Below are 13,168 nucleotides of genomic sequence, written 5' to 3'. Positions count from 1 at the left end.
AAATTTCAGTAAAGTTGCAGGATTCAAAATCAGCATACCAAAATCAGTTTCATTTCTGTATACTGGCATTGAACTATGTGAGAGATAAATCAAGAAAGAAATACTTTTTACAATAGCTGCAGAAAAATAAATTACTCAAGAATAAGCTTAACCAAGGAAGTAAAAAAACTGTATACTGAACACCATAAACTATTGATGAAAGAAATTTCAGAAGACACAAATAAATGGAAAGATAATTTGTATTCATTGAATTAGAAGACTTAATATTGTTACAATGCTCATACTACCCGAAGCAGTCAGTGCAGTCCATATCAAAATTCCAATGACATTTTTTATAGAAATAGAAAAAAATAATCCTAGAATTTATAAAAGAACCACAAAAGACCCCTAATAACTAGAGTACACTTGAGCAAAAAGAACAAAGCTGGAGACATTATACAGTCTGACTTTAAAATGTACTACACAGATCTGGGAATGTAACTCAGTAGACCTTATGTTTAGCATGTATAGGCCCTGGATTTGAGGCCCAGCTTACCACCCTGCTGCCTGGCTGGGAAGAGGGAAAAAAAAAAAAAAACCTGCTGTGCTGTAATATCAAAACAGCATGGGGGGCTGGGTTGTGGCTCAGTGGTAGAATGCTTGTCTAGTATGTGCAAGGCACTGGGTTCAATTCTCCACACCACATATAAATAAGTAAATAAAATAAAGGTCCATTAACAACTAATAAAAATAAAATAAAAAACCAGCATGGTACTGGCATAAAAATAGACACATAGACCAGTGGAACATAATAGAAAGCCTAGAAGTAAATTCATGCCTTATGGTCACTTGGTTCTCTACAAAGATACCACGGACCCCAAATAGGGAAAGGATAGTTTTTTTTAAATAAATGGTGTTGGGAAAACTGGAAAGACATATGCAGAAGAATTAAATTTGACCCTTGTGCCATACCATATATAAGTCTTCAGAATGGATTAAGGACTTAAACACACACCTGAAACTGTAAAACTACTGGGAGAAAAGTACTCTATAATATTAATCTGGGTAATGATTTTTTTTAATATGACTTGAAAAGTGCAGGTCACAAAAGCAAAAATAAAGAAAGGGAATTATCTTAAACTAAAAATAGTTTCTAAGATAAATAGCAGGTGAAAAGACACCTTATAGGCTGAGAGTAAATATTTGTGAACCATACATCTGAGGGGGTTAATATGCAGTTTATAGGGTGGGATTGTGGCTCAGTGGTAGAGCGCTTGCCTAGCATGTGTGAGGCCCTGGGTTCGATTCTCAGCACCACATATGAATAAATAAAATAAACGTCCATTGCCAACTAAGCAAAGTATTTTTTAAAAAATATGCAATTTATATAAGGAACTCAGACAACTCAATAGCAAGAAAACAACCCCATAAAAAAACAAGACCGGATTAGACATCTCTCAAAACAATTCAAATACAAATAAGTATGTGAAAAAAAAAAAGATGCTCATCATCATAATCAAGAATTGAGAATTAAAACCATAATGAAATATCTCCTCACACCCATTAGAGTGGCTATTGTCAAAAGGACAAAAGATGTGTTGGGGATGGTGGTTGGGAATTTGGCTCAGTGGTCGAATGCCCGTGAGTTCAATCCCCAGTACCAATTAAAAAAAAAAAAAGGACAAAAGATGAGCATGTGGCTTGTGGAGTAAAGGGAACCCTTGCACACTGTTGGTAAGAATGTAAGTTAGTATCACTGTTATGAAAACCAGTAGAGAAGTTTCTCAAAAATAGAACTGTATGATCCTACTAGGTATATTTTCAAAGGAAATCACTATGTTGAAGAGATACCCGCATTCCCATGTTCATTGCAGCATTCATAATAGCAATTATATAGAATCAACCAAAGTGTTACTGGATGAGTGGATTATGAAAATGTGTATATACGCAGTTTAATACTGATCAGTCTTAAAATAAGAAACTTTTTCTCAATAACATTGATGAACCTGGAAGACAATTCGTTAAGTGAAATAAGCCAGGCACAGGAAAACAATACTTCATGATCTCTCTTCTATAAGGAATCCAAAAATGTTGAATTCATAGAAGTAAGGGTAGAGCAATGGTTACCAGGAAAAACAATGGGTAGTGGGGACATTTGGGAGAAATTAGTTGAAGATAATTAAAAATTTTTTTTAATAGTTTGACTTTCCTATTAGAAGTCTCATTTGTTATATGTATGTACTACTTAGAATTACAAAAGACTAAAGATCTTAAAACATATTTTTACTTGATGTATTATGCAGTGTGTTTGAATAACAATTGGTGTTATATTCCCAGCAGGAAGATGATTTGAAGTGGGTAGAAGAGAATGTTCCTTCTTCTGTGACAGATGTGTAAGTGTTTGAATCATTACTATTACTGTAAGGATCCTATTTCAAAGTTAGTACTACTTATTGAAAGAGCTGAGGAGTATAACAATGAGAATTTAAAATGCTGAAGAATGATTTTAGTAGATAAGAAATAATGTACAAAAGAAATAATTGGGATTAATCATTCAGATGACATTTTGGCTTAGAAAGATTTAGCTATAGATCTTCCCAAAATCAATGAGTTAGTTCTTTTGAAATTTTTGAGTTCCTTTCCAGAGCTGTAATATTAATGAAATATTGATTCTATCATATTGTAGAACATGTTTATTGTTCTCTATACAATTCTAGTAAACTCTGATTCTTGTTTATTTTATTTGCTTTTTATCTCCCCTTAAAGGGGGTGTTAATAAGATACAAATCTTAGTTAAATCACAAGAAAGCTTAAATTAGGTATATTTTCAAAGGAAATCACTATGTTGAAGAGATACCCGCATTCCCATGTTCATACTGGGCATGGTGTGGCCTGTAATCCAAGCAGCTTGGGAGGCAGGAGGATTGCAAGTTCAAAGTCAGCATTAGTAACTTAGCAAGGCCCTAAGCAACTTAGTGAGACCCTGTCTCAAAATAAAATATAAAAAGGGTTGGGGATGTGCCCCAAGGTTTAATACCTGTTAACAACAACAACAACAAAAAATCATTATTCCACTTTTTTGAACCATTTATGGCTTTATTTTACATTGTTCAATTTAGTGTTTTTCTCTCTGCAGAGCACTTCCAGCCCTTCTGGATTCAGATGAGGTTAGTAATCATATGTGTATTAAGTCTTTGGATCTTGTGATTTACTAGCAAGTCATGAATCCTTTGTTTAGGGAGATTCTATTTATTTTTACTCAGTGTGGACTAAAGAACTATAATTGGTAGAGCTGAAAGGAATAAGAATGGAAATTCAAATACAATAAAGAAGGTTTCATTTTTTTTTTCAACCTTTGTTTTTTTTTACGTGGTGCTGAGGATCGAACCCAGTGCTTCACACATGTGAGGCGAACACTCTACCACTGAGCCACAGCCCCATCCCCAAGAAGGTTTCATTTCTTTATGTCTGTCTAGCATGTCCCCTTTTTTCTTTTCCAGAATAATATGTTAAGACTTGAAGATGTTTTTGCTTAAATTGAGTAAAAAATACTGTCTCTAGGAAATTAAAATTTTATCTGAATGTAGCTAAATTTGGCAAAATAATAAAAAGTTTGAGAAAGGAATACAGTAGACAAAATGTAAATTATTTTGTTATCTCTTAGATTTCATGTTCCTATGTCACTACCATTTTAGACGATGAGGATCATAATTAGTATTGCTAATGTTCATGTTGATTTTTAAGATTTAATATGCCTCCATATAGTTCAATTAAGAGGCTTTACGTGAAGTCTTATTTAAGAATTGTGGCCTGGGTTCATAGGAATTAGTTTTAAAACCTATTTGGAATGTTAGATTACTCTACAATGTCTTGATTTCAGAAAGCCTTCTAGAAATATCTTTTCTGATTCTGACTCATTTTATTGAACTGGATACTAAAAATGATTTGTTCATTTTCCACTGACCTGCTGTGTAACACTGCATACAGTGTCAAATTCTTTAGCTATTAGTTGAAATAATTGAGACCGTTAACATTGAGATTTGAACCTATCCACATAGCACTTTGCTTTCTGTGGTGTATTTTGCAGTTCTGAGGTCTCTATCATGGGGTCTATCTCTGCTAATTATTTTCTATCAGGGTTTTCCTTTGGTTTTAATTCTCTAGCCATGCTGTATTCCAACTAGAGGTCTGACTGCATGAAACCTGATTGTGCCATTCATGGAAATAAAGGGTTTACCACCATATTTTTGGTGGCCTGATAACAATCATCTGTTCATGTTTTTTTTTTTTAATATTTATTTTTTAGTTGTACACAATACCTTTATTTTGTTTATTTATTTTTATGTGGTGCTGAGGATCTAACCCAGGGCCTTTCACCTGCTAGGCATGTACTCTGCCGCTGAGCCACAACCCCAGCCCATGTTTTTTTTAATTTAAATTTTTTCATTTGTTATTTTTAGATACACATGACAGTAGGACATGTTTTGACATGTTATACATACATGGGGTGCAGCCCATTACAATTTTGATCCCATTCTTGTGGTTGAACATGATGTGGAGTTAACTGGTCATGTATTCATATGTGAGCATAGAAAAGTTATGTCTGAATCATTCTGCTATCTTTCTCATTCCCATTCCCCTCCCTTCCCTCCCTTGTTATGGGTGAGCATCCACATATCAGAGAGAACATTTGGCCTTTGTTTTTTGGGGGATTGGCTTATATTACTTAGAATGATAGTCTCAAGTTTCATCCATTTACTGGCAAATGCCATAATTTCTTTCTTCTTTATGGGTAAGTAATATTCCATTGTGTATACATACCACATTTCCTTTATTCATTCATCTATTGAAGGGCACCCGGGTTGGTTCCATAGCTTAGCTATTGTGAATTGACCTGCTATAAACATTGATGTGACTGCATCACTGTAGTGTGCTGATTTTAAATCCTTTGGGTATAAACTGAGATGTGGGATAGCTAGGTCAAATGGTGGTTCCATTCCAAGTTTTCTGAGGAATCTCCATACTCCTTTCCAGAATGGTTGCACCAATTTGCAGTCCCACCAGCAATGTATGAGTGAACCTTTTTCCTCATGTTCTTGTCAACATTTACTGTCACTTGTATTCTTGATAATTGCTTTTCTGGCTGGAGTGAGATGGAATCTCGGTTTAGTTTTAATTTGCATTTCTCTAATTGCTAGAGATGTTGAACATTTTTTCGTATATATTTTTGACCATTTGTATTTCTTCTTTTGTGAAGTGCCTTTTCAGTTCCTTTGCTCATTTATTGACTGGGTTATTTGTGGTTTTTTGGTGTTAAGTGTTTTGAGTTCTTTTTATATTCTGGAGATGAATGCTGTATCTGAGGTATAGGTATTCATGTTTTCTTTCTTTTTTTTAATATTTATTTTTTAGTTGTAGTTGGACACAATACCTTTATTTGTTTTTATGTGGTGCTGAGGATCAAACCCAGGGCCTCGCGTTTGCTAGGCAAGTGTGCTACCACTGAGCCACAACACCAGCCCTCTTGTTTTCTTTTATGAATAAATTATGTGGGACTTTGCAAGTGTATGTGACAGTGAGGCTTTGTGTGTGTGTGTGTGTGTGTGTGTGTGTGTGTGTGGTAAGAAAATATAACAATAAGATCTACTCTCCTTAAAACATTTTTTAGTCTACATTACAGTATTGCTAAGTAAGCACATTGTTACACATTAAATTTATAGAAATTCTTGTTTAACTGAAACTTACACCTGTTAAATAGCAGCCTCTCCTTTCGCCTCCTCTAGCTTATGGCATCTGTCATTCTACTTTCCATGCATTTGACTATTTTAGATACCTCATACTAAGTGGATTCATGAAGTACTTGTCTTCTATGATGTGCTTATTTCACTTAACATAAGCTCCTGAAAGTTCACCCACGGCAGGATTTCTTTCTCTTTTTAAAACTGAATTAATTGTATTCCATGGGGTATGTATGTGTGTGTGTGTGTGTGTACATGCGCGCGCTATATCTGACATTTTTCTTATTAATTCCATTGTGAATAGTGCTGCAGTGGACACGGATATACAGATATCTCTTTGAGATTCTGCTTTTAGTTCTTTTCATAAATGGGATTCTGGATCATAAAAGTAGTTCTATTTTTAATTTTATGAGGAACCTGCTATTTTCTGTAGTTACAATACCATTTTACATTCTTACCAACAGAACTCAAGGATCCATTTTCTCCATAGTCTTGCCACTACATGTTATTTTTTGCTTTTTGATAATGGCTACCTTATTTCCCTGATGATTTGTGATGCTGATCATTTAAGACACACACACACACACACACACACACACAGGCCTCTATCTGTTGGTCATTTTTCCATTTTTAAACTTAATTGATTTTTTTGCTGTTGAGTTTTAAGAGTTTCTGGTATTAACCCCATATCAGGTGCATAATTTGCAACTATATTCCCCTATCCCATATATTGCTTTTCATGCTCTCATTTCCTGTGCAGTGCAGAGGCTTTTCAGTTTGAGTTCTTTGGGTCTATTTTTATTCTTCTTGCCTGTGCTTTTGGTGTATATCCAAGAAATTGTTGCCAATATTAGTGTCAAGAATCTTATTTTTTTTTCTCCTAGGAGTTTTATAGTTTCAGATATTAGTTTTAAGTCTTTAATCTGTTTTGTACATAAGATTATGTACATAAGATTCAAGCTTATTAAAATCAAACAGATTTTGCATGTGGATATCCAGTTTTTCCAGTACCATTTATTGAAGAACCTATCCTTTCCTCATTGTATAGACTTTATAGCCTTTTCAGAGATCATATACTGTATGTGTGTAGGTTTTATTTCTGGGCATTCTATTTTGTTTCATTGGTCTGTGTCAGTCTTGCTGCCAGTACCATATTGTTTTAATTAAGTATTTTTTTTTGTTACTATTGTAAATGAGTTTGTGTTCTTAATATCTTTTTTGGATAGTTCTTTGTTAGTAAGTGATTGGGTTGGGTAGTTGGGTAGCTCAGTGATAGAGTGCTTGCCTAGCATATGTGCAAGGCAATCCTCAGCACTGTTAAAAAAAAAAAAAGGAGAATGAAGAAGAGGGGCTGGGGTTGTGGTTCAGTGGGAGAGTGCTTGCCTAGCTTGTGTGAACACTGGGTTCAATCCTCAGTACCACATGTAAATAAATTAATAAATGTCCATTGACAACTAAAAAGTGACATTAATTGTCATATTTTGGTTTTGTATCAAGCAATATTAATGAACTCATTTATTCTAACAGGTTTGTTTTACTTTTTTTTTTTTTTTTGGTTTAATTATTCTCGCTAGGACTTCTGTACTGTGTTGATTGACTAGAAATGGTGAGATTGGCATTCTTGTATTCTTTATGATCATAGCAAAGCTTTTAGTTATTCATTTTTGTATATGAAGTCAGTTTTATTCACTTATGTGCTTTATTATGTTGAGGCAATTTCTTAGTATTCCTAGTTTGTTAAATTTATGTCATGAAAGGGTGGTCAATTTTGTCAAATGTTTTTCTGCATCACAGTTGATCTGATCATGTGGTTTTTGTTCTTCATTATGTTAATGTATTGTATCACATTGATTTTTGTATGTTGAACCTTCCTTGCATCTCAGGAATAAATCTCTCTTGATCATGGTGTGTGATCCTTTTAATGTACTTTCAAATTCAGTTTTTGTTATGTTGAAGATTTTTGCATGGGTATTCATCAGGTCAGGGTAATGCTGACCTCATAGAGTCCATTTGGAAGTTCCTTTGAAATGAGTTTGTCTTCACTTTTTGGGAAGAGTTTATATTTGTCTTTAACTATGTTTAGTTGAATTCACTAATAACGCCATCTGTTCCTGGGCTTTTTTTTTTTTTTTTTTTTTGAGGTTTTGAGTTAAATCTAGTTGTAAGTCTTATTTTCTATTTCTTCATCATTCAGTCTTGGCGGGTTGTGTCTTTCTAGGGGTTTATTCACTTCTTCTAGGTTATAGTTTGTTGGCATATTTTAAAATTTTCTATCTTGTTGAAATTCTTACTTTATTCATGCATTATTATCTTGATCTAGTTATTTAGAATTCTCTTAGGTAATTCATGAACCTCTGTTTAATTGTTAGGGTCAGTTTCTGCAGATTTTTCTCGCTCCTTTGTTTGGTCCCTGTTTCCTTGTTTCTCCATTTTGCTTAATTTTCTGTATTGGTGTCTGTTCCTTAAAAAAGAAAGTGAATCATCACTTTCAGTGTGACATGCCTTGTACAGAAGATTCTCACAAGTCAGATTGGCCAGAGACTCTGGAAAATTCCATCCTACTCTGCATATGTATCTTCTCTGTACATATGAATTCAAAGTCAGAGGGATCTGCTGTCTTTCCCCAGGAATTTATAATCTCTTGTTCCCCTGTTGTCTACTGCACTGTGGGTCTTGGAGCAGCAGTGATCCTCAAGCTCTTTATTTTTTTGTTCACACTGGGCTTCAGGCAACTTCCCGAAGCTTGGAATGTTAATCACAGTCCAAGTCTTTCTTCCCCAGGGAGAGGCTGGGATTTAGGGGTTTTGACTCACTCTGCACTGAATTTGAGAGGTTCAGGCAGTTGTGCTGGCAAGTGTGTGATTGCTAATCCAAACCAAACCTTGGTTATCCATGACTTTTAACCTGGGGGCCCTTTGTTTTTTAAGACAAAAGTCAAGACAAAAACCAGCTTAGTTCTGGCAGCTTCTAGAAAGGTGAAGATGTTGGATATAGGTTCTAATCCTTCCCTTCCCTTCCTTCCCCAGGGAGAAGCTAGGAGATAAAGGTTTCCTACAGTTCATGTGGCATTGTGCAGGGTTTAAGGAGTACATTATGGCAAAAGGGGGACCTCAGATTTTCTTCTTGGCTTTGATACAGTTGATTTAGTTTTACTCCATGGTACAAGAACCCCTAGGCTGTTTCCTGAATTTTTCACCAGGAATTGTTCTGGTGTATTGTTGAATCAGGGCATTTGTGGAGGTAAGAGTATCCAGCACTTTTTGTTTTGCCAGTATGCCAATGTCACTTTCCCCAAGGCCTTTCTTTTTATAAAACTTGAAAGAATTTAAATGAATTACAGAAGAAACAAATTACATAACAATAACTTCCAATAAAAGCTAGAAGATGTTAGAACAATGCCTTTGAATTCTGAGAAAAATTGTGTTTTTTAAAATTTTTTTTTCAGTTGTAGATGGACACAATACCTTTATTTTACTTATTTTATGTGGTACTGAGGATTGAACCAAGTGCCTCATGTGTTCTGTGCTTTACCACTGAGCTACAACACCAGCCTAAGAAAAATAGTTTTTAACTTATAATTCTATACCTAAATAAACCATCAATATTAGGTTAAAGTAAAGATATTTCAAGTCACATAAGAATTAATTTCCTATGTGTGCTTCTTAGGAAAGTACTAGAAAATGTTCTCCATGAAAATAAGAAAACTAACAGAAAGATTTGGGATCCAGGAAATAAAGGATCCAACATAAGAGAGGCAAGGCAAATTCTTAGGATGACAATGTAAAATATTCTTACAGAGACAACTGGGCAGCAGATTGGAGAGCTGCTAGAATGAAAAAGAAAAACAGAATTTTTAGGAAAAGTATTTCTAATAAAAACAGAAGAATAGATTATCTCATTCGATTAATTGTATTCAAAAAGGATTTACAATCCTATCAGTTTGGGATATGTTTGTGATGGGTACCTTAACAATTGAAGCAAAGGAAAAATGAAAAAAATATAAAAATTTGTATGACAAATGGAAATTTAATGGTAATTTTTTTACTTGAAATATGATAGTATAAATACTATTTTATATAAACAACATAAGATCTACTCTCTTAGCTATTCTTAAGTAGGGGGTTAAATATATGCACATGGTAAGGCTGGAATGTTAGGTCGGTGGCAGTGACTTGGTGGCAACTTTGTGGCAACTTAGAACAAAGCAGCCGGCGCTGCTTTGAACATCAGTCAGATGCCAGCGGAAATGCCTGTCAATCAGCCAGATCTCCTGACTAACGCCTGTCAATCAGCAGGACCCCCTGGCCAATCCTGGAGTTCAGCCAACTCCCCTGACCAACTCCAAGGGGGCAAGGGACCCTAGAGACACCTTTTCCTGTCCCAAGCCCTTCCCTTCCTGCTGTAAGCCCCATAAAAGTCCAGTCCGGTGGAGCTTCCACTCGGTTTCTCCTCAGACCCTTCCCCTGTTCCCTCTGTGGGTCTGCTCGAGTTCTGCCCGGGAGTGATATCTCAATAAAGCCTGTTCACCGGCCCTTTTAAATCTGCCAACTTTGGTTGCTGCCTGCCCAGCCTGATCTGACAGGTTGTGCAGCAGGTTTCTAGAGCTTTCTCATCCAGTGTAATTTTAAAAAGTCTGTAATATTTTGTTGTAAAGATAGTTTTTTTAACATAACTCTTAATTTTTGGACTCTTGGTTCTTTCTAATATTTTGTTGTAATGCTGAGTATTGTACTAAATTTTTGTCCACATCTAGATTGGTTCTTCAAGTTAAATTCCTGAATTAATTGAGATACAAATCCTTATTAATCCTTAATAATATTTGTTCAGTCATTTAATTGACCCTGAATACACATTGTGGTTTGTTGTCCCAAAACTAGCCATTTTGATTCAGTTGATTTTGGGTGGGGCCTGGACATTTGTATGTTTCAAAATCTTCACAGATATTTAGGAACCTTTGCTCTAAGTAATTAAGATAGTATTGTGGAAAATATATATTTGGATAGTTTACACAAGATATTTGGAATGTATACCATTTTGAATTAATATACTTAGAATAAATCTTTTTTTAACTCCCTAGGAACGAATGATTACACACTTTGAAAGGTCCAAAATGGAGTAAAGGATGGGAAGATCTGAAGTTGAAGATGGCTAGTATCAGGGAAGAGATCAGCTTCTTTGTCAATCTTCTCCATTGTTCCATGGGATTAAAGGAGGCAGTGACATCCTGATCTGTTCCTTGGTCTGTGTGCATTGGAGCTGGCAAGAGGTGTCAGAACAAGGAGAATATCTTATTGAAAACACGTTCATAGGATGAGAAAAATCTACAAGCTTATTTACAACATCGATGCCCTTTCCCTCCCAAATCCTGACATGGATGTTTATGCAACTTATGTGTTGTTCCTGAACTTTATATGTTTCAGTTGTTTAATATGTCAAACTAAAAGGTTTAATGTCTTCTAAAGGACTTTGCCGTCAACACCATAATATGTAATCTCCAGGAGCAACTGCCTGTAAATTTTATTTATTTAGGGAGTTGCATAGGTCATAGGGGAGATTGTTAATTGTCTTTCAGTTTTCTGGGAAGTTTAGGTCACATCTTGCAGAGGTAGTTTTGAATAAAAAGAGCCCTTCTGAGTAAAGGAGCTATGGTTCTATCAATGATCAAAAGGGGAAAAAAGGAGAAAAAGAGAGAAACAGTTACAGTGAGATTCAGATCATTTACAAAAAAGGAAAATCAAGTGCAATTTTGTTTACAAATGGTATATATTAAAGATTTTTCTATTTCAGATGTACTTTAAAGAGAAATATTAGCATAACTCTTTTGACATCTGCTATTGTGACACATCCCATTGCTGGCAATGTGGTGCACACTCCAAGACTTTTAACTACTGTTTTGTAAGCCTCCAAGGGCAGCATTGTGGAGTCCTAGGCAATGCTTTGTTTGCCTTCATGCCATTCTTTGGGGTTGCACTAGATGCCCAGAGGCACTGCATCTAAGTGCTATGATTGAACACCCTGCTAGAGGGACTATAATGCCTCAGGGGAGCTTATAGAAAGGAAACAGATACTGCTGGCTTAAACAGTTATTCTTGCATGAAATAGTGGGGAGGCCCTGGGCTGCTGCTTGCTCTTAGGATTGACTGTTCTAGTGTCTGGTGTTAATTTGAAGACTGTTTATAAGGGATATCACAAGGTGATGGGATTCACTTGAAGCACTATATTTCTGTTTTAATGGTTTTTCCAATTTTGCCTTCCCAAGATTTTTGTTCTACATAAGAAGTCATACCACTTTTTAATATAAAAAATTTTAACAAAATTAATGTATTTTTTCTCATTTATTTCAGTTTTTCTCTGAACACCCTTCTTCTAAACTTCCTCTTGTGGAAATTTTCTTTTCATTGCTTTTACTCTAGATTGTTTTATTTTTTATAAAAACCATTGACCACATGACCACAGTCTTCACTAACTCATACTATATAGTCAGAGTGTTTATGTTTATGTAGTATTTCTCTCGCTTTTTAACAATTTTTTATTTACTTAACAATGTAGAACTTTGCAGCCATCAGTAGTTCTGATGCAATTGGAAATTTGGGAAACTTGGTGGAGCTGTTAATGCAGTGAATCTTGTAGGTAAAATATATGCATACTTTTTTTTCTTAATATTTTTTAGTTGTAGATGGACACAGTACCTTTATTTTATTTATGTATTTTTTTAACGTGGTGCTGAGAATTGAACTCAGTGCTTCACATGTGCCAGGCAAGCACTCTACCACTGAGCCACAACCCCAGCCCATGTGCATACTTTTGATAGCACGTATGCCTCCATATGTGCTATCAAAAGTATCAAAAGACATATGTGCTCTTAAAAGTTGACTTTATTGGTTTTATTTTCAGCAAACTGATGTTAGGCCATTCAACATGAATTTTATTGTCCTGATATTAGTTCATGTTCTCTTTTTACAACAAATTAATGATCAACAGAAGATACCAATTTAATATAAAAAGTATCAGGGCCTTCACAGCCACCATAGGCTTTCTACTTTCCATTATGTTATATTCTTGCAAAAGTCTGCTTTGGTTCCACAGGAGCTTTAGTTTCCTGGTGAGATAGTGATACAGAATGTGTCATCCACTCTGTCTGGATGAGGCTTATGTAGCATTTCTCTACAACTCTTTGCTGTAGTAATTTTTTAAAAAGCAACCTACACAAAACCTCTTAAAAAGAGTGACAGTATGGGGCTGGGGATGTGGCTCAAGCGGTAGCGCGCTCGCCTGGCATGTGTGCGGCCTGGGTTCGATCCTCAGCACCACATACAAACAAAGATGTTGTGTCCGCCGAAAACTAAAAAAATAAATATTAAAATTCTCTCTCTCTCTTAAAAAAAAAAAAAAGAGTGACAGTATGGAGAACTGAGATGTACTCTTGTTTATCCATTAGCAAAAGGTTGGTG

General features: G+C 35.3%; 1 protein-coding gene across 2 annotated transcripts in view; it reads left to right on the top strand.

Moving 5' to 3' along the window:
* Tmem87a (transmembrane protein 87A) overlaps positions 1–12,033 on the top strand; it is a 60,779-nt gene extending 48,746 nt beyond the window's left edge. For both annotated transcript variants that reach the window (XM_058584717.1, XM_058584716.1), the window contains exons 18-20: positions 2,317–2,372; positions 3,116–3,146; positions 10,795–12,033. In XM_058584717.1, coding sequence (XP_058440700.1) covers positions 2,317–2,372; positions 3,116–3,146; positions 10,795–10,836 — 129 coding nt within the window. In that variant the 3' untranslated portion in view covers positions 10,837–12,033. The remainder of the gene's footprint in view (positions 1–2,316; positions 2,373–3,115; positions 3,147–10,794) is intronic.
* The last annotated feature ends 1,135 nt before the right edge of the window (positions 12,034–13,168 follow it).

The sequence above is a fragment of the Marmota monax genome, unplaced genomic scaffold (genome assembly GCF_021218885.2).
Source record: "Marmota monax isolate L192 unplaced genomic scaffold, Marmota_monax_Labrador192_F-V1.1 WCK01_AAM20220418_F8-fsc00001, whole genome shotgun sequence".
Lineage (NCBI taxonomy): Eukaryota > Metazoa > Chordata > Mammalia > Rodentia > Sciuridae > Marmota > Marmota monax.
The sequence above is the reverse complement of the archived record's forward strand: the minus strand, read 5'-3'. Positions and strand labels throughout refer to the sequence as shown.